The sequence below is a fragment of the Lissotriton vulgaris genome, chromosome 3_2 (assembly GCF_964263255.1).
Source record: "Lissotriton vulgaris chromosome 3_2, aLisVul1.2, whole genome shotgun sequence".
NCBI lineage: Eukaryota > Metazoa > Chordata > Amphibia > Caudata > Salamandridae > Lissotriton > Lissotriton vulgaris.
The window spans coordinates 197,045,304-197,067,264 of NC_141690.1; the positions used below are offsets into that span (position 1 = coordinate 197,045,304).

The window sequence follows — 21,961 nt, forward strand, 5'->3', positions numbered from 1 at the left end:
AGGTTAAGGCGAATTATACGAAAGGGTTACGATGACACGGGTACATGTAAATACGAAGGGGACAGAGGACAGATATGGTGCCTCCCATCAAGGATAAGAGTAAGCAATATATCTCTAGCCCGTGATTGCTGTGACAATTAGGATGCACCTGGGCAGAGAGCAACGGCCTGGAGAAGTGTGATAAAAGTTGTGCGAGTACAGTGTTACCTGCTTTCATTGTTTAGCTAACTTCCCGGGAGCGTGGTAAGATACATACGCCACAGGCTTTCTTGCTGAGTGCTAGCATGGGCGTGACACTGTGCCCTGGGCAGTGGTCGAAGTGGGGGAAAAAAAAGTAGGGGAACTGTGGGTGGAGAATCAGGGGGCGGGAATAACCGAAGATTGAATCAATGGGCGGAGTCAGGGGTGTGTCTAGAAATAGCAAAAATACCAATTTTTAGTACGTTTAGCATTTCACTGACCAGTTACAGCTTATAACGTTATTTAATTAAAACAATGGATAAACATGTTTGAGGTTTAATTCAGGAAAAAGCAAACACTCATAGGGAATACAGGTTTATGTAAAGGGTGTGAAATATAAGCAGGAACAACATGTTACCTTAATGCTTTTACTCTCATTGTTCAGAAATCCATGATTATTTTTTGTCTCAAACATTGAGGTAATGAATACAGGGCTCCCCCTGTACACATGTGTTAAGCAGGGCTCAGAAGAGAAAGGCACTATTCAGGAGAATCTAGACTCACGAGAACCCACAAAGGCTCCTTCATATTCATGTCAATCATAATATAGCACAACTGGTGGACAGAATTCAGAACAATATCATACATTCACCCCAGTACAGAGATCTGGGCCTAAATCCATTGTTTCTTTGCTCACCATGCCATTCCAGTTTGGACCCAGCCATATGCAAATCAGTCTTGATCCTGCACCCAATGGGAACAGTCCAGCCCGTACTGCCAACCCAGGTCCACCCTGGACAGGAAACAAGCATCCTAGGACCGGTTTCGGGCTTTCAGCCCTCATCAGCAAGGATAGCTTGATTCCAGTGGCATGGAGAGCACGGGACTCATGTCTGAGCATACCTGTCCCACTCGGGTGACAAATGCAAAAATAACAATTGATGGACAGAATACAGAACAATGTCTTACATTAACCCCAGTTCAGAGATCTGGCCTTAAATCATCGTTTTTTGCTCACCATGCCATTCCAGTTTGGACCCAGCCATATTCAAATCAGTCTATATTCTGCGCCCAATGGGAACAGTCCAGCCCAAACTGCCAGGCCATATGTATTCAAGTGTCCTTTCATTCGGGAAGTGAACACAAAGCAGTACCCACTGAAACATGCACATAACATATTGCTCTTTGATATGCGTGGTACATGTTCTTTGCAGCAGGCACATTACCCCTCTGCACTACCTTAGATGAGTAAAACAGCCACTAGACAAAACATGCTCCCATCTCTCTCTAGCAGGTACATTGATCACCAAAGTTATCCTGGCACTTGTATTGTTGACCGACACCTGCTGAATATACAAAGAACTTTGCAGTGTTTTTAAAACTCCTGCACTTGTACAAAAACGGTCCCCCCAAACTAAACTGGCCCCCTACCCTTCAAGTCGCCCTGGGAAACGCCTGCTCCTGCCCTTTCACTGCTCCTGTCCAGTCAGTACTCCTGCTCATGCTCGATCAACACTCCTGCTTCATCAATTCCCCTTCCCCCTCCCTTCTTCTGGCCCGTCACTGCTCCTGCCCGGTTCACTGCTCCTGCCCGGCTCACTGCTCCTGCCCTCTTCACCGCTGCTGCCCTCTTCACCGCTGCTGCCCTCTTCACCGCTCCTGCCCTCTTCACCGCTCCTGCTCATGCCTAATCACCTCTTCTGGCCCATCACCACTCCTGCCCTGTCACGTCACCTGCCCGTCACTTCTCCTGCCCGGTCACCTCTCCTCTCCTGTCATGTCACCTGCCCTGTCATGTCACCTGCCCGCCACGTCACCTGCCGGTCACGTCACCTGCCCGGTAACTTCTGCCTGGTTACTTTTCGTGCCCGTTCACTGCTCTTGCCCGTTCACTGCTCCTGCCCTTTCACTGCTCCTGCCCATTCACTACTCCTGCCCGGTCAGCACTCCTGCCCGATCACCGCTCCTGCCATAACTTCTCCTGTCCCGTTCACTGCTCTTATCTGTTCACTGCCCCCATCCGTTCACTGCTCCTGCCTATGCCTAATCACAGCTCCTGCCCCTTCACTTCTCCTGCCCCATCACTTCTCCTGCCCCATCACTTCTCCTGCCCCCGTCACTTCTCCTGCCCCCGTCACTTCTCCTGCCCCCGTCACTTCTCCTGCCCCCGTCACTTCTCCTGCCCCCGTCACTTCTCCTGCCCCCGTCACTTCTCCTGCCCCCGTCACTTCTCCTGCCCCCGTCACTTCTCCTGCCCCCGTCACTTCTCCTGCCCCCGTCACTTCTCCTTCCCCCGTCACCTCTCCTGACACGTCAACTCTCCTGCCCCGTTACTTCTCCTGCCCGATCCCCTTCCTGCCCTAGCACTTCTCCTTTCCTGTCGCTCCTGTCCGGTCACTGCTCCTGCCCAATTCACTCTGTGTACAACATTAACAAATTACACATGGTGTTAAGTTCCCCACATACTCTGTCTGGGGAAAGCTCCTCTGTAATCACCAACTCAGATTTCACTGGCACTTGATATGCTAAAGGCAGAGGGTGGTCGCATTGTCATTCGAAAGGGGGTAATCAGACTCAATCAAAATGACAATGGGCCTGCCCTCGGTCTGTGCGAGCTCAGGGGGAGCGGGAGCAGTTCACAGAGAAGTGCGAGCAGCCCCTGGAATCTAATGAAAATAGTTATTGTTTTTAAGTCGGACTATTCTTGACGTCTCTGGGTGCTTTTTTGAAAGTAAGAAGTAAGGGAACGTACTGAAATCATTTTTAGAAGTAGGGGCACGCCTTGCACTTCCGTTCCCGCCCGCTTCTACCACTGGCCCTGGGTGCGATTGACCTGGAGGTACCTTCCTGCTTTTTACACCCCCTGTCCTCTCAACTAATACAGTGATCTAATACCTCAGGCGATGAGCCAGGTGAAGCCATCATTCGCCATCCCTTTCAGTTCTCCACTTACAAACCTGGCCTGTGGAGCTGCCCCCTTACAGCAGGATCAGGCCATGTCGGGATCTCGAAGATGGCCGAGCACACCTAGAGTTTATCTCAAAGGTTCCTTGTTCCATAGTTCGAAATTCGGCTATATTTCAGTTTTGTGCGTAAACACCTTTACAAGAATCTTTGTCCATTAGGTAGTAAAGGCGATGCAGTTGATCTCGTTAGCCTATTTATTGCTGATATATCTTACCATAGTACAGTAACATCAGTCAAAGGGGCTCCTGGGGCTGGATAAAAATAATTTTTGTAGTGGAGTTTGACAGTGCCATAACCTAGTTAAAAATAAGTCACGTTTTGATTTTATCTTAATATTACATGGCCTGTAATATCCTGTATGGAAAAAAGAAGACAAAACTGCCTGTCTGAGAACAGGTTCCTTTAGAATAGAGGGTTATTTTCCCTCTCAGTAGTATTGCGTCCTTGTGTGACAGATATAGAGCTAACTACATTTGAGCTGTCTGCTTCCAAACAAATGCTGAACCGCAACATAGGGAAACTGCAGTGTGCACTTAATATAGGGTATTTGCGGTAAGTATGGACAATTAGATGTACGGCCCAAAATCCAGCCTGGTAACAATAATTCTTCTTGCACAATTTGTCGTTCGGTACCCTGAGGGAGATGGTGCTAGTGCAACTGATTATAAATTGCCATTAGCCACACTGACCAAGTTAATGTATAATGCTTCCAATAGGAATCTTCTGATATTTATTTATTTATTTATTTATTTCGACTTATATAGCGCATTATCACCCCGGGGTCTCTAAGCGCTTTGTCGGGTACATACCAGATAGCTGAGGAAATATTGTTTCTACTTTGTATTCCAGTGTCAGAATGAGCTTGTCAGTAATGCAGCAAATACAACCCCCATGTCTCTCTAGGGCCTTGAAACACACAAAAGGTGATGAAAGGATGCTCTATCCACTGGCAATCGCTTGATGTAGCATTCCAACCCATTGTTCTATTGCCCATCATGCCACCTCAGATTAGACACCGCCATATGCAAATCAGTCTTGGTCGTGCTCCAATGGGAACAGTCCAGTCCGGACTGCAAATCCAGGTCCTCTCTGAACCGGAACTCAATAACCCAAGACCGGTTTCGCTCTAATTTGGGCTATAAGTCGGGTGTTAATTGGTTCCAGTTGCAAGTGACCTATATTTGGAAACATCAAACACTCAAAAGGTAATATGAGATTGCTTGGAACAAGACCTCTCTTAGGACGTCTTCATTACTGTTACTCATTTTTTTTAGCCATACACCGCTCCTCTGGAGGGTATTTACATGCATTCACCTCACTTTCTGCAACAAAAAACTTTTGTGCTACTCCAGGGCCTTCCCAAAAACTTGTTCTGAAGCTATCTGATCGTAGGGTTATGTTCACTGTCTCTGCTGTTATTGAAATCGTTTAATATTGTAATTATTACCGTTTAATATTTGTGTTTGTGCCCTCTCACTCTCTTAGTTGCTGCTCTAAAGTGAAGGAATCATCAGTGTTTTATCCAATTGTCACATAATTCACTGTTTTCTTCAAGGTTTCACCTCTTCATTAACACACTCCAGCGTTTGGTTAATGCTCTTGATGTCTTGTTTCAGTGTTACTAACTTTGAAGTTATGACAGAGGAAATCCCAAAGTTCACTTCAGCATACTGGCCTCTAGTACCATCAGCCCTCTTAGAACTTCTTCCTAACCTTTGTATTTCTTTGTTTGCAATAATTTTAGTTTGTCTCTAAGTCTTCAATTTTTTTTCTCTTTTGTAGTTTGCTTTGCTTTAGAATTGATTTTCTTTTTTCCATGGTGTAGGGATTTGCAATCCTTTACAAATTTCATATTTGTTGGGGCTATCATTGTAAGTGCAAATACGTGTTATTTGAGAATGATTTAGGGCCACATGTACGAAGGTTTGAAATTGCGAGTTCTAGTTGCTTTTCCATGCGAATCCCAATTAGGAAATCGCAGTTTCAAATGTATCTTTAGAGTTTTTAGTGAATCCCAGTGGGTCGCAAATAGACCTACCTCATTAATATTCATGAGGCAAGTCGTAATTTGCAACCTATTGGGAATCGCTAAAAACGCAGGGATGGATGGTGGCCTGCTGGGGACAGCAGACCACCATGACTGTGTTTGCTTTTAAATAAAGCAATTTTTTTTTCTTTTGGTTGGAATGCTTTTAAATTGGCTGCATTTGCAGTTTTTTGTGTATAGTAGCACTTCACTGAAGTGAATCCAAGTCAGATCCCTGGCTCTGGACATTAATAGGCATGTACATTGTTATCTACTAAGTTTTAAGCACCCTACCCTGAGACACAGCCGCCCCATTGCAGGTTGTAGGCGGCATGCTATGTAACCACCATCCTAAAGTTTTTTCACTCAGAGTAGTCACTGTCAGCTCTTGCCCCAATATTGTAGGTTATTCCTTACTGAAAGCGTTCCATACAACATCTTTTGGAGTAAGGTATAGGTGCAGTTCGATATGGTACTACTTGTATATGACACTCACCGACAGACTTCGCGGCCGGCCTGGCTTGGATTGTAGGCGTCATGGTGTGCAATTGCTCTTCCGATTTAACTGCTGATTAAGAAAGAAATGTGATTCTAAATAAAGCCACTTTTTATATGCATCCTGTTTTCCTTCAAGGAAAACGGGATGCATTTAAAAACAAAAAAAATAACCTTTTCAGTTTAATTTTTTAAGAGTAGTCGGTGTTCCGTTGGAGCAGTGCCTGCTCTTAAAAAAACTTTTTTCGCATGCATTCACAAAGGGAAAAAGGTTTCCCTGGGCACCCCTTCATGTTTACGTATGGGTTACCACCAAATTGAATTTGGTGATAAAAAGCAAATGTTTTGCATCCCTTTGCAGATCACAAAACATTCACACATACCCTTGTGATTAGGTATTAGGGAGGGATGCTCGAAACACGCCTCTTCCTAATACCGAATGGCAAAACCAAATTGCGATTCAGTAACAAGTTACCGAATCGCAATTTGGGCTTTGAAAATCCCAAAATTCATTTTTCCTGTCAGCGAATCAAGCGGTTTGCGACTTCAAAATTGCTTGGTACATGTGGCCCTTAATGGTTTGTATGCAAACATTGCTGAAAAACATACTTTGTTTTATATGAATGTTTGTGTTTTCACTCTTTTTCTAGGAAACTTTGGTGAACGTGCTTGTCATAGTTGTGCGTCATTGAGGTTGATGAATGAGAGGTAAGGACTCACTGTGTTTTTTTTGTTAACATTTTTTTCCCTGGATTTCTTGAATCCATTCTTCGGCTAATGGCACAGATGGAATTTCAGTGGGGGTTTAAAAATCATAGCTTCTTGGAATTTATATAAAACTGCAAATTACAAGAATATTGTCATCTAACCCCAAACCATAATTGCATGTTTTTAGTTCTTTCTTAAGACCTGATACATTTGAGAGATTGCAGGAAGAGATGTCCTTTAAAAAAAGGATTACAAAGCAAATTGGGGCAGGCTATATTTTAAAAGGCTAAGAGATGTCCTTTAAAAAAAGGATTACAAAGCAAGTTGGGGCAGGCTATATTTTAAAAGGCTAGGACAATAAAAAATAATTCACAACTTTAGTTCTACTTTTGAACATTGGAGTGCGTTTCATAGGCTTTTCAGCATGCTTCTACAATAACTTGTTTTGTTGTATTGGTTGAGATTATTCATGCTATTAACATCTTTCTCAGCAATGCATTCCATGTTGTAGGCCAATATCCTTCTAGGCAAACATGTATTTCTAGACAAACAGGTCCCTATAATACATTACTTAAGTGATTTCAAAGAACAGAATAAATAAAGTCCTAGTGTAACAAAGTTGTGCATAAGAAGCTTGAATGCTGTAGCCTGCGAATTTCTTCATGGTCTATTTTGTTTCACAGTAGACTTGTTGACAGAAAATTTGCTCTGGAGGGATTAGGAGTAAAGTAACTGAAATTCGTACAGTTTTTATTTTACTCTCTTTTATATTTTGTTTTTCAACAAAGTCTACCTCAGAGGAAAAATACGCCTTGTAGTGGCCCTGGCATAGTGGAATACACGGCATCCAGTGCAGAGTTCTGATGGGAACATCTCCAGACCTAAACACATTTTCTCAACTCCTCCAGTGCCATGTATAATACTATAGAAGCTTTCACGCACAGCAGCCCTGAATCGGTTAACTTTGAGACTCCGGTGTGCCCTCAAACTTTGCAACATTGCAGCCCAAATCCTTTCTGCGTTTTGCCGACAATTATAGGCACAGACAGCCATTGTGGCATCTGATTTACAATACAGTAGTCGATCCTCTTAGCGAAACACAATGGGAAGTTTAAATGTGTAGCGTTCATCCATGTCAAGTATTGCTTATGCACCAAAATCAGCTGTGGTTCTGCAAGCAGAGCTCAAAGAAACGCATGCAAACCCTCATAAGCCATCAGAGAAAGCCCCCCCCCCCATGTTAGAATTAGCATATTGGGAGAGCTTCCATGGCCGGGCTCCAGTCAGAGAGAACTCTGTTTTTGTACGTGGGTCACTGAAAGATGGTTACAACGTTTAAGTGCTGGGAGCTGTTCTTTCTGAAGTCTACAGACATTTTCTTGCAATAGTACAGATACATGAATCTTAGCAATACAACATGCTTTAACACAAAAGAAATAAGGCATTGCTATACAGTTACAGTTAGTTATTGCACTGCAGAAAAACGTTGGTAACCGTGCACACCATCAAAAAGCGATGCAAAAGGGGATGATGGACGGAGCGTTTGAGCAAATCAGACACTCACCCCCAGTCAACTGATCTGGGTTTAATCCATCACCATTCTTTAGCTAATCAAAGCCATAACAGAAGAAAACGAACAAACCTTCAGCATATTTGTATCCATATTTAACTCGTACTACTCCAATCATTTTATTTTCTATTTTACATCATTGTAAAAGTGAGGAGTCTTGCCTCGGTATACGTAATGGTCAAGTGCACTCTCCTTGTAAAAAATCCTCGGAATGATGGCCACTTGCTTGTGTATATTTGATATGGTTTACATATGGATGCTGTTACATTTTTCATAATTAAAATTGGCCACCATATATTCAGCTGGTGGCAGTTTTATTGATTTTCCATTTTTGAGCGTAGTTATCCCCACTGTCACTAATGTGGATTGCTTTCTCTTACATGTTTGTTAGGCAAAGCACCTCTATCACAGTTTCCCATATTATGAACTATGAGAGATCCCGTACTCTGCTTAACAGGTCTAAAAATCTCTTTCAAGAAAGTCTGAATTTAGCTCTGTCATATATGACATTTGTTTCCATTCCGACAAAAATGTTTCAGGGATAGATTAGCAGGGATGCATAATTTTATAAAATATCTACTTCTCAAGGAATGAGTCACTTCAGAAATTTACTTGTCTAGTAAAAATCGCCATTCACCCAATTAGTGCCATGCAGTGAGATGCCAACTGAGGGCAGCATCTCATTATGTCAGAGGTCTGGTAATAGCTTTTGTGATTATGCCAAGTCCTCTGCAATCATTTGGGTTCTAGCAAAGCTCTGATAACGCCACCCTTCTTACTATACTAGTCTGGGAACATAACAGTTCTCTGTATCAAATCTGTGCGATGGAACACGAGAAACATCATCTTCAGTCTTGCTTTGACTCCTCCGATCCTGAAGGGGTATAAACGTATGTCATGAAGAAATGTACTTGCAACCTCAGAAACAGTACACAAAGCTTGGCGCAAATTACAATGGTATCTTTATCAGTCTACAGAAGACCACAATCAGGGCTCTCCACTTGCACACTCGCATTGTCACGCAAGATTTATTCAAAACTAGCTATTATTAGGGACTACTGCCCTTTCTGGTGAGCTGAGAATCCTTTAACTTCAGCTACAGAACAAAAAGCAAACTGACTTTTGACCTTTGTCTCTGAAAGCAGAGCAAATGTGACAAGATAGCAAGACTTGAAGGCATCTTTATTGCTCAAAAAGTGAAAGAGCAACAAAAATGCATTTACATCTTGTTGTCTTGTCACATTTGCTGGTTTTCAGAGACAGAGGTCAAAAGTCAGTTTATTCTTCCTACATATAATTTTCTTTTTGTGACTGAAGTTTGAGGATTTTGTAAAATGAACTGTGTGACAATTGAACTGTGCAAAGCATGTAAAATGAAAGGCTGTAGTGATGTCAGGCGTTTTTCTAACACTGCACTGAAATAGCTAAGTGAACTGTTCAGACATTTGCAATATATATTTCACTAGTTATGAAGCCCCATTTTTGTAATTCTGTGGTGAAAAAATAATTTTATAGAATTAAAATCAATTAGAACATTTTACTTGGTGATGTGCAAATGTTCAATATTTTTGCTGCAACCCAATTTCCAAAAATGGTTTATGCTCTATGATCAGTAAAACTATATGTTAGTAGGAACGTTTCATGGCCATTGCAATGGAAAATATGCTATCTGTAAATTGCAGTACACTACCACGTCATGCTTTGGGAATATATTTATGAAAAGTGAGTATTTTAAACATGAGCTGGGAATTATTACTGTTCCTGCCCAGATGACAATACTATTAGTGAACTAAGAGGCAAGCCAGGGATCATGTGTACGCTATATATGGGTTTGATTCTCATTGTACATGGAGCAAACCTTTAGTCTGGTAAATAAAGAGTTTTTTTGTACAGCAGGAATAGTGAACTTGCATATTTGAAGGTGCTCTCTTATGCGATAATAAACAAAAAGGCAGCTCCATATGATAAAATATTTGCTTAGGATCTCACAATTTGAGACCAGTTCACGGCTTAAGTATATTACAGTTAGGTCGAGTAGATTATTAAAGTTACTAGACTTGCAGGTCTGGTAAAAATTTTATGATTTTTTTCCAGCTGTGCACAATGCTAGCAGATGGACTGTCTTAAGCTTACCAACCTTTACGAAAACGTTCTCATCCTTGGCCGGGTATAATCAAGATTAAGTTGGGTGGGCTAATCCTCGCCTCAGTGTCTTTAGTATTAAATCTTTTTATTGAAGAAAGCAGCTCATACAAAAACAAAGATGCTTTGCGGATCAAGATTACGCAATACAACGATAGAGGCGTTAAAATGCTATGACAGCTACCATGAAACAGCCCCAACTCACCGCAATGCCCTCCCATGCCCGGTAGAGCTATAAAGCCGAGCCCCCCACCCCATCCCCGATCCCCCAGCTATCCCCCAGCTTACCCGCCGCCCACCCCTGGTCCAGGTCCATAATCCCCTTACATACAAACAGTACAAACATCCACACCGAAGTCTCTCAAGGACGAACCTGTGACAGGCGTAGCAGACGCAGATATCGAGGGCATGTCACCTCTCTGAATTCTGTGGCCAACAGGGACAGGAACGGCTGCCACAGTTCTGCATACTTGGATCCTTCCCCGGCTTTGATTAAGGACAGTTTTTCCATGCCGAGCACTGTCCTAAGGCGAAACAACCATCCCAGGAAAGTGGGGATATGTGTGGTGTGCCAGAAAGAGAGAATGTTCTGAACTGCAGAGCCTAGGGCGATAGCAATCAGCCTCCCCCTATGTGATTTCAACGGGTAGGTCAGAGCATTCGGTAGACCCAGCAGGACATAGGCAGGGAACCCTGGGATCTCTGTATTGAAGTGTATATCTACCTCGTCTAGAACCAATTTCCAGTAACCCTGGATCTGGATGCAGTCCCACAACAGGTGAACTAACGTACCCCTTTTGCCACAGCCCCGCCAACAGCTAACCTCTCTCGTAGGGTCCATTTCGTGCATCCTCTCCGGTGTGTAATACCAGTATGTTACTAGTTTGGTAAAGGGTCTGTCAAACCCATGTGGTATGCAGAGTGTCGTGCCCGATAGTAAATGTCCTCCCACTCTTTATTGGTGAGCGCCCCGTCCCAGATCCCTCTCCCAGCAAACCCTGCTTGGATTATACACCAGGGCAAACCGTGCCATCAACATGCGATACAGGTCCGAGATGAGTCGCTTATCCGCCGTCCGTGTGATTAACCAGTATTCGTAAGTGCTAAGCTTCCGATCTGCCTCTGTTCGCACCTGAGTATTAAGCGCCCAATGTCGCACTTGCAAATAGTGTAGCCGCTCAGTCTCCGGCAGGCCATACTCCCGCCACAGTTGTTCGAAGGGTGCTATCCCATCTCTCGTGTATAAGTGGCACCCTGCTGGACGCCACTTGGCGAAGGCCTGGGTATCGCATCCCGGCCCGAAATGTAGGTTGTCTACCAACGGCGTTTGCGGGGAAGGAAATGTGGTCAACTCATGCCTTATGTTAGTCTGGTCCCATACTTCCATGGGCACCCGCGTGATGAGTGAAGCATATAAGTTAGGAGGTTGGTGCGCCTTGCGGAGGTAGGGAACTTCCTGTAGTGGCCACAGCCTGGTCCTGGAAGAGCCAGTGCTTTTCTGACTCCCACCTGCTCCATTCCACCAATGTCCGGAGCTGTACCGCCTGATAGTAGAGCCGCAGATCCGGGAGGCCCAGGCCCCCCTGTTCCGGCGGTAACATAGCCAATCTGAGCTTCATTCTCAGGCGTTTGCCATTCCAAATGAATTGGGTGAGTTCTGACTGTCTGTCTGATCCAGCCTTCCGGGGGACGAAGTGGGATAGCCCTAAAGACATATAGGATCTGTGGCAAGATGGTCATTTTAACGGCAGCAACCCTGCTGAGCCAGGATAGAGGAAGATGCCTCCTCCTGCCGAGTTCTGCCCGTAGCGTCTGACGCAACCTGGCGTAGTTGCTTCGTACCGTGCCTGGCAGAGTGTCCGCTAACTGGATCCCTAAATAGGGGATAGCCTCTGATGCCCACCGGAAGGGAAAATGGGTTTGCAAGTAGGCCCGCGTCTGCCGATCTAGTGAGAGGTGTAGTGCCTCCGATTTTGACATGTTAACTTTGAAACCTGCTGCCCCAGCAATGGACTCCAGGATCTCCACACATGCCGGCATTGAGGCTCTGGGGGAGCCTAGTGATAGAAGGATGTCATCCGCATATAAGCTTATCGTATGTACAAATGCGCTAAACTTAATCCCTTGTATCCTCTGGTCGAGTCTCAGTGCCTGAGGTAGCGGCTCCATATACAGCGTGAACAGCAGGGGCGACAGTGGACACCCCTGCCGTGTCCCCTGTTCAAGAGGAAAGCGCGGGGATGAGCATCCGTTGAACCTCACCGTCGCCGTGGGGAAGGTATAACAATTCAGGACCCAAGTTCTGAATTTCACTCCCAGCCAGGCCTTTATCAATACACGCTCCAGGTATGGCCAGTGGACCCAGTCAAAGGCGATTATGTGATAAGAAGTCTTTATTAGCCCCATTGATTTTCTTCACGTTGTCCTTACGGTGTAGCAATGTATTGCGCAATCTCCAGCAGCGTGCAGCTCTAGGTACAGGTGGGAAGGAGAACACCACCGATAACGGTGTGCGGTCAGAGAGCGCCGCAGCCCCAAACTCCATCTCTGTCGCCAGCGCTTTGAGTGACATGGAGGATAGGAAGTCATCTAATCTTGCATAAGTTTTGTGGGCATTAGAATAGTAGGAATAGTCTTGGGCTCCCGGATGAAAGCTGCGCCAAAGGTCAACCAACCCCACCTCCTCCAGTCTAGCCAGTCCCTCCCACGAGAGAGTACCCGCCTGCGTGGTGCGCTGCCCCGATCTGTCCAATTGGTTGTCGAACACTAGATTCAGGTCCCCCCCGATCAAAACATGCCTGTCAGGTGCAGCCGCTGCTTCAGTGAGTGTCTGATGAAAGAACTTCTCCTGGCCTTCATTAGGTGCATAGACTGAGCTAACGGTAAAGGAGGAGACCCCCAAAGAAAAGCTGTAGGAGAGCAATCTGCCTCGTATTTCCGCCACTTTTCTCCCAACTCTCCCTCTAAAATGCTGGGCCACCAGGATCGCCACCCCTGCAGACTTATTGGGCCCCGAGGAGAAGTATTGGAGCGGGAAGCAACGCGACTTCATCCTAAGGCAGTCCTTGGCTAAAAGGTGTGTTTCCTGAAGAAGACAAATGTCGGCCTTTGAATTCTCCAGGAAAGAGAGGACCGCCCGCCTCTTTACAGGGTTGTTTAGGCCCCGGACATTCAAGGTAAGCAGGCGCAATTCAGTCGCAGGCATAGTCCATCATAAGCCCTTGACTCTCTGTAACTCTGTGTCGGGAAGTGTCTATTTCCCAGCCATCGTTCGTCACATACCACAGCCCATCATGCATACATACACTCATTCGTGGACCTGGAACCGCCCGCCCCCCTGCCTCAATTAACCCACCCCAAAACACCCACAATTCAGCAAGAACCCCCCTCCCCCAACAGAAAGGATATAGTCAATAATATTGTCCATCATCCAGGGATGAGTGGTAGAAGTCAACATTGGGATAGTCTGTTAGATCTCGGAGTTTCTTCCCTCCCGCCGACAGCAACCTGCAAGAAGCATGGAAGACCCTTCCACAATCGGCCAGCCTCAAAGTCAGCTGGGATGAGAGGCCTCAGCCCCCAATGACACTGCCTCCACCGCAGCTCTCTGGCCATCTTTGATCTCCGTCGCCGGCGGCCTCCGGACCCGACCCCTTCTGGACTATTGTCTCAATCGTGGTCTACCCTCCTCCGACTCTGTTGCAGGCCCCTCCGTCTCCTCCGTGTCAGCTGGCCGTTCGAGACCCAGTAATCTACATGCTTCCGTCAAAGACCGGAGTTGGTGCAGTTTGTTATCTTTTTTGAAGATCAAACGGAAGGGATGGCCCGAGCTACAGGAGATGTTCTGCTGCTGAAGGTGAGTCGTGACGGGTTTGAAGCATCGCCGTTTTTGCAGCGGAAGAGCGGACAAATCTTGGAAGAGGACAGGGGAATACCCCTGGAAGGACAGAGGATGCTTCTGCCGCGCCTTCAACAGTATCTCCTCTTTGGTGTGAAAGTCCTGCACACATGCGAGAATGTCGGGTGGGGCAGAGCCGGCGCGCGGGGGACCCACCCTGTGTACGCGGTCCATCCGTATTTCTATGTCTGCTGGCAATCCCAGGATGTGGCAAAACAGCGCCCCGGTGAAACTAAAGAGGCCCCTGGTGTCCTCAGTCATCGTCACTCCCCGGATACGGACATTATGGCGGCAGGAGCGGGTCTCGAAGTCCTCCACGTGTGACTGGAGGTCCACTTGCTGATCATGAATCCGGACTATCTCCTGACGTAGCTCCTCCATTTCCGTGTCCCTGGTATTGCACTTAGTCTCCAGGTCCACCTCTTGTTCCTTATGCCGTCTACATCTCTGCGGACGTCCCTGAGTACCTCCGCAAACTCTTTTTGCAGGGCCTGTATCTCTCCCCGCAGAATAGTGAAGTGCCTCCCTCCTATTCCGACTTTGTCGGTGTCGCAGTGGCTGCCATATCTTTGGCCTGTCGAGGCGTCTGGGCTTAGCGAAAAGGTCCTTGACTGTTTTTTTTCCTTCTTCGTCCTCGCGGTGGACATCCCTAATTCCACTGACCCCAGTCTCTGTCAAGGCCGTACTCGCTGCCCGGGGCTCGCCGGATGTTGCGGGCTTCCTCCTATGCCCCTCCAATTGCTGTCTCTCCGCGGGATCCACAGGCGCTCAGCCACCAGGGATGCACCTCTGGTCACTTCACCGAGGGGGCCAAGCCCGCTTCCCCACAGGGGCACCAGGCCCAGACTTCGGTTCCCGCAGAGTACTATCTGAGCCGTTCTCGAGTGTCTACTCCGCTGCCCAGCTCGACCGCTCCTCTGGGCCAAGCTTCTCGACGCAGGCCGGTTCCCTCTAGCCCCGGGACCCAGGTGGCCCGTGGAACGGCAGCAGCGCCCTGTCTGCAGCTCTTGTGCGATGGGCCCAGGTCTCAACTTCCAGACTCTAGTGGTGGCCCATGAGTGTCATGCCATCAGGCACACGCCGTACATCCATGCAAACTCGACGGGGGGCGGGGGGTCCCGCATACTCCACGACACGCCCCTGAGGGCCCGTGTCAGCGCTTTATGCTCTCCACTCCCCGCATCCGATGATGAGTGTGGCGCCTCTCGGGGCCGGCGGTCAGACAACCCCCTCCTCTGCCTGGTGAGCGCTAGGCCCCACAGTCCCTCTCTGTGCCGGCAGACCCGTTTCTAAAATGGCGGCGGGCGTCCTTTGCCTCACGCGAGGGTCAGCCTCACCTGCTGTGCTTGTGCAGTGGCCGCTGCTTTCCGGGTGCCCTTTATTGTGTGTGAGCAGCGCTCCGCTTGTCGGCGCCGACGCCCGTAGCTCCCTGTTCCGTTGTGGCCCGATGGAGGCCGGGCCGCTCCGTGTCAGTGTGGTCACCGCCGCCGCTCCCCCACAAGATGGCTGCTCCGACCGCGGACTGCTGCCGGACGCTCCCCACCGGAGCTCCTTGCTGTAGGGGCCGACTCCGGTCCCGCGAAGAGGCACGGCTCGCGGATGCCACTACTCTTCCGGCCCGCTCTGTGTCCGGGTTGGCCAATCCACGGCACCTCCGCTGTCCGCTACCAACTGCCGCCGCGGGTTCCCAGCCTCCGGCTGCGGCCGATACCTCCGGATCACCCACCGCGGGATCCACTGATGGGCGCACAGCGGGATCTGTCGATCTGGCCAGCCGACCGCCGCAAAACGGGCCTCCGGGCCTGTGCTGTTGAATGCTGCCGGCGGGAGCTCCAGATACACGCGTCCGATCACTCCGCCATCTTGGCCACGCCCCTCCTTAGTGTCTTTAATAGAATTGAAGCTTTCCGTTACAATAGCTAGGACATTTTTCATTCTATGTCAGGACCAGAGGTGAGTGTTATGCTGCTTTAAAGCTTTTCCACCACCAGCGAGGCTATGCTAGGGACTGGCTTAAAATAAAACCCTTTTAAAGGTAGAATCAAAAGACCAGTCAGCTGCATTAAGAATATTCTCCATGTAAGCCCCAGAGAGAACGTCTTCGAGGCCATGGCATCTTTAACCGTGTGAGCATCAAATACTTTATTATCAATCATGGACTCTTGCATAACCTATCTAACTATGACTGCCTTATAAGGCTTCCATAGGACAGTCAGAAGTAGCCTGTCCCCATGTTTTGGCGAATATCCGCTGTCATTGTCGCGTAGCTGTTAATACACCGCACTATTTTGGGGAATCTGGAAAGAAAGAGTAAGAAACCGCAAGCAAATTGCATTTTTATGTCTAGAGATATGGAAAGGGGTAAATACTCTACTAGTAATACTGAGTGCTCTCACATCTGAAACCCTTCGACACGAAAGTAAGCATGGGAGGGTAGCCAGCTTACTGATATCTCTTTCCTCAAAAGGCGTTTGCCATGACAGGAAAAGGATCAATCAATAAATCAATAATTTCATTTTTTTTTTGTAAACCTGTATTCATGGCAGATATTCAGTTACAAATATAGATCGGTCAATAACTGTATAATCAACGTTGGCAGCGACGCGTCTATGGTATTATCGTTACACGGCCATTTAGCCCACAACCCGGAGATCGGCGGCAAGTATCAATCTCGTATTGTGCATGCGTACTGTTTATTGCTAGCCATGACCAGCTATGAAAACGGCTTGTATCTGCTTTTCTTTTAGAACGTGTACCCAACCAGCCCAACTAAACCACCCCTGAGGTCTATCAGCAAGTCATCCATCCCAGACCTTAAAGAAGTTTTGGCGAAGCTTAAGGGTCCCCCCCCCCCCCCCCCTCTCCATCAAACCCCCCCCCCTGCCCGCCCCCCCTATCGGTGTTTTTAAAAAATGTTTTTAAACATTTTGATTTGCATTTTGAGTAAAGCTCAACAGTACAGTCATACACGTTCATCCCTCTATTCCCTGGCCCTCCTCCCCACAATTTTGAGCAGTTGGTATGAATTATTTTATACAGTTGAAAAAGCAGGTTGATCGAAGGGTAAGCTGCTCTCAAATGCATCTCCCCGTCCCTCCCGGCATCACCCACTGGAACCAGTAAGTTAAGGATAGGTTAAGCCATCCCCCAGCCCTCCATCTAGCCCATGATATTGTCTCCACCTGGACCAAAACCGTCAACTTCTTAGGGCATCCCCTGGATTTGTAGGTCACCTTCTCTGCCGCCATGTACAGGTCCAGCCTAGTTCTCCAGTCTTGCAATTCCGGGGGAACCGGAGACCCCACCGTTTCGCTATGTCTCTTTTTGCCCCTACCAAGGCTAAAACCAGAAAGATCGTGAGGGGGCGCGGCAGATCCACGTCATTAGACATCCCCAGCAAAGCCAGCCTGGGCTCCTGTGCAATTGACACCTCCAATATCTCCTGCAGTTCTGAGAAAATGCGGGTCCAATAAGCTTGAATCCCCTCACATGACCATAATACATGATAGAAATCTCCGCCCGCCCCGTGACATCTAAGACATCTGTCATTCTCTATTTTCCCCATCTTATAGAGACGAACCCTGTCATAATAGGTTCTGTGCAGCACATTGTATTGTATGAGGCGGAGTGTGGATTTTATCGCCACCTCTCTGGGATGCATTAACACCATTTCTCAATCTAAGTCCTCAAATGCCCCTACCTCACTCTCCCAGGTACTCCTAAGCTTCGCTAAGTCCCCCAGCATGTTATTGGTTAATGTTTTGTAGGTGAGTGAGACATCTTTCCCCTGAATCTGTTCCTGTAGGAGTCTCCCCTCCAATGGTGCATATTCTGATAATCCCGACAGGTGTACCTTTTGTGCCTTCCAGGCATGGCGGAACTGGGTATATTTAAAAAACTGTGAGTGTTGGAGTCCAAATTCGGCTCTCAGAGCCTGGAAGGACTTCAGGTTTCCTTTGGCTATCACATCGCCAACAGTGGAGATTCAGATGTCGTCCCGTCTTTTGAAACCCCTCAGTTTCTGTAGTTCATGTAGCCATACACAATGCCACAGTGGTGTCTGTCGGGTGGGAGTCCTAGCCCATCCCGTACGTTTCATGGCCGTATTCCAGGCGTGTAATGTTATCAGAGTAGCCAGAAGAAGTGATCGGTTTGTGGGGTCTCCATATAGATAGTGGAATAAATTGTGGGAGGACAATGTATGTCGTTCTAACGTATACGTGGGATGGTCCGCCGGTGTGTGTAGCCAGTCATTGATTGGGATCATGTGTTCTGCCCAATAATAGGCCTCTAGGTTTGGAAGCGAGATTCCGCCGCTATACTGGTGCCTTTGGAGCGTAGTCAATGCTATTCTAGGTTGCTTTCCCAACCAGAGAAAAGTCCGAAGGTCTGAGTGGAGACTACTCAGTAGCGTCTCCGGGAGGGGATAATATTCATTTTGTAAGGCGTATAAGTATTTGGGAAGAACGATCATTTTATACATGGCCGCTCGACCTAAGAGTGTAAGTGGCAGGTGTTTCCACCTCTCCATATCTGCGGTAGTGCTTAGCGTAACCCTTTCTATATTTTTCTGTAGCGAGAGTGTCTTATCAAGGGTGATATAAATCCCTAAGTACTGGAAGCCGACAGTAGTAGTGATTAATTGTCGTGGCAATGTTGTCCAGTGGCAACCGCCCCCAGGGTCATACAGAATGGATTTGTTCCAATTTATTGTGTATCCAGAGTGTTGGCCATATGTTTCCAATTCGAGAAAGTGTTCCGGGATGGTTGTCACCGGGTTAGTGATGTATAAGAGTACATCGTCCGCGTAAAGGGACAACTTCTCCTGGGCCAGATCCGAGTCCGATATTTCAAACCCACTAATTGTGGGGTTCTGCCGAATCCGGGCCGCCAGGATTTCGATGGTAAGTGTAAATAAGAGAGGCAACAGGGGGCATCCCTGACAAGTCCCTCTCTGGATCTGGAATTCCCGAGACAGGCCACCATTAACCCGCCCCCGGCTCGTGGCGCAGAGTAGAGGAGTCGAACCCACGTCTGAAATTTAGGGCAAAAGCCAAATTTTTCTAGTACCCCTTCCAAAAATGGCCAATGAACCGCATCAAAGGCCTATCCGCATCGAGGGAGAGAAACCAGTGTGGAGAGTCTCTGTCTCTTACCTCTTGCAGCCTATGGTGCGTGCGTCTAAGGTTGCGTTTAGTGGCTCTGTCAGGTAGAAAGCCGGTCTGGTCTAAATGCATCAAGTCAGGTATCACCGACCGTAGCCGCACTGCCAGGACTGTCGCAGGGAGTTTCACCTTGGTGTTCAGGAGAGAGATGGGTCTGTATGACGCACAATCCTCTCGCGGTTTGCCCTCTTTATAAATCGGAACGATGATTGCCGTGGACAGGTCAGTGGGGAGCTTCCCATCCTGATATGCTCGCAAGAAAAGATTTCTTAGATGTGGAGCCAGGATGTCCACCGTGCACTTTAAGAATTCTGCCGGGAAACCGTTGGGCCCCGGAGTCTTCCCAGATCTTAGTCTAGCAACAGCCAAAGAGATATCTTCAATTGTGATGTCGGCCTCCAGTGACTGAACCGCCACCGGGTCTAACGAGGGCACCTCAGTCTGGCTCATATATTGACGAGCAACGTCGCGGGAACCCAAGTCTCTGGCGGTGTAGAAGCGCTCATAATGGGTAGCGAAGGCATCAGCGATGAGTGTATCGGTGTTGACGAGCCTGTCGTCCGCTGCCCTCACCTGCTCTATCCAGCATGCTGCCCGTTCCTTCCTACTGAGCCATGCCAATAGTCTACCCGATTTATCCCCCACGTCATATAGACTATGGAGGGTGGCCAAGTTCTGAGTCTTAGCCTCATCAGTCACCAAGTCCCTATAGTGACGCTGTGCTTCTATCAATTTCCGCAAGACAGTGGGGGATTTCGTAGTTAGGTGCTCACTCTCTAGGTCTTGTATAGTCCTTTCCATCTCCGCTACCGTACCCTGGAGTTTTGTCCGTTCCTCGCTTAGTCTACTCATTATCCTGTCTCTCATGACCGGTTTTAAGGCCTCCCAGAGGGTCACCCCAGAGTCCACCGACCCCTCGTTGTCGGCTAAATAGACTCGTAGATCAGCCCGCATTCCCTTCAGGACAGTTGGGTTTTTAAGGTTCCATGCGTCGAACCGCCAGGCAGTCCCTGCCGGCCGACGTTTCTGCCCCACTCACACCAATAGCGGCGAGTGGTCCGAGATTCCTTTCGCCTTGTATTCTGCGGTAGTGTCGGGGGTCAAGTCCTGTCTGGACATAAAAATGTAGTCCAGCCGGGAGAACACCTTGTGTGAGGCTGAGTAGAAGGAGTATGTCAGTTGGCCTGGGTGCAACCATCTCCAAACATCAGTAAGGCCTATGGTGTTAATCTGCTTGGCCAGTGGGGTCAGAGTACCCCCGGGGGGTGGCGCCCCAGAACGGTCTTCTGCCCTGTCCATAACATCGTTAAAGTCTCCGCCCACCAACTGAATTGTGTCTGATGTTGCCCAGTGTTTTAAGTGCGTTAACCTGGAGTTTAGGGGGTGCATATACCGATATTAACGTGTACGTGCGTCTGCGCCATGTCCCCTGAACCCCTATACAGGTCCCTTGTGGATCGTCCCATGTGCGGGTAATGCGGAATGGGGAGGTGTTCTTTAGAATTATGGCCACCCCCCTGGAATCCGTGGTGTATCCCGCGTGTGCCAGTACTTTATAACGTCCCCTGGCTAAAAAGGAGCAATTAGATCCCTTCAGGTGCGTCTCTTGTAAGAAAATTACGTCTGGTCCTATTCTTTTGAAGTAGGCATTCACCAACCCTCTTTTAATCTTATTACCTTGGCCGTTCACATTCCAAGACAGGATGCTGAGGCTATAGTGGTCAGTAGAGTGTGGGTCTAATGTACTTGCCATTCTGAGGTATCAGTGCAGTAATATGGGTGGATCCTGGTGTATGAGTATAGAACGCCGCAACCATATGCATGACTGTATGTGATCAACTGTTTCCCCCCCTCTCCCAACAACTCCCCAACCAAGCTGTTTAAACGCCCCCCCCCCCACCTCCTCCTCCCGTTCATCCCATACTCATAACCAGCAAAGCACAGGACTTCCAGGCGGTGAAGGTCTGTCGCCCTCCCACTAACCCTCCCAATTAACCTAACACCAGGGCTTGAGCCGTTGTTGTCCCCGGCTTGACTGTCCACTTAACGACAGTACGGGGGTCCCAAGCCCTGCGTGCCCCTAGAGGCATTAACTAGGCAAGCAAGGAACAATACAGTCAGGGTATATTCAGAGGGTAGTGGGTGTAACTTGCGTGTCCTCGGCATCGGTGCACTGCCGTCCCGGATATCCGTGCCGTACTTCTTCACGAATTGGGAATCTTGTGTGTCCATGTCACGGTCATCTGCACCTCCAGTCCTTCCTTGTTCCATCACACGGATCGCAGCCACCAGCGGGTGGAGCGATCTGTCCGTCAACTCCTCTACGTCCGACAAATGGCCATTTTCTTTTTTTTTTTTTTTTAAATTTTTGAAAACCTTTATTGGTGCATCAAAGAAATACAAATAGTGGCCTACAACCCTCAGGCCGGCCACAAAACTGTTGAGCACAAAAGCATACGATACGGCGACGCGGTAGCATATCATTAACAATAAGAAAGCATTTAGCAGTTACACTGGGAACAGCGTGCTACCGCGCCTCAGGAGCGATGAAGGTTAAATTTTTAAGGTTTTCATAGCAAGCATCCATGTCCAACTATTCCATTACAATAAAGAAAACATAAGCAAGGAGAAACCAGGGTACCTGGAAACGTGAGATGGTAGTAATGATGGAAGCACACACAACCCATCTGCTCAGATGACAAACCCCACCCGGCGGGATGGCGGCCAAAGCGTACGCCACAGGAAGGCAGACCCAAGCACTGACAATGATCCACCGCCACCCGCCCGCCAGCAACATCAACACGAAACCA

At 47.9% G+C, this 21,961-nt stretch overlaps 1 protein-coding gene across 1 annotated transcript in view; it reads left to right on the forward strand.

Annotated features, from left to right (window-relative positions):
• LETM1 (leucine zipper and EF-hand containing transmembrane protein 1) overlaps positions 1–21,961 on the forward strand; it is a 733,094-nt gene that overhangs the window by 573 nt on the left and 710,560 nt on the right. Inside the window, exon 2 of the mRNA XM_086964211.1 lies at positions 6,319–6,376. Within this exon, the coding sequence (XP_086820337.1) occupies positions 6,319–6,376 (58 nt within the window). The remainder of the gene's footprint in view (positions 1–6,318; positions 6,377–21,961) is intronic.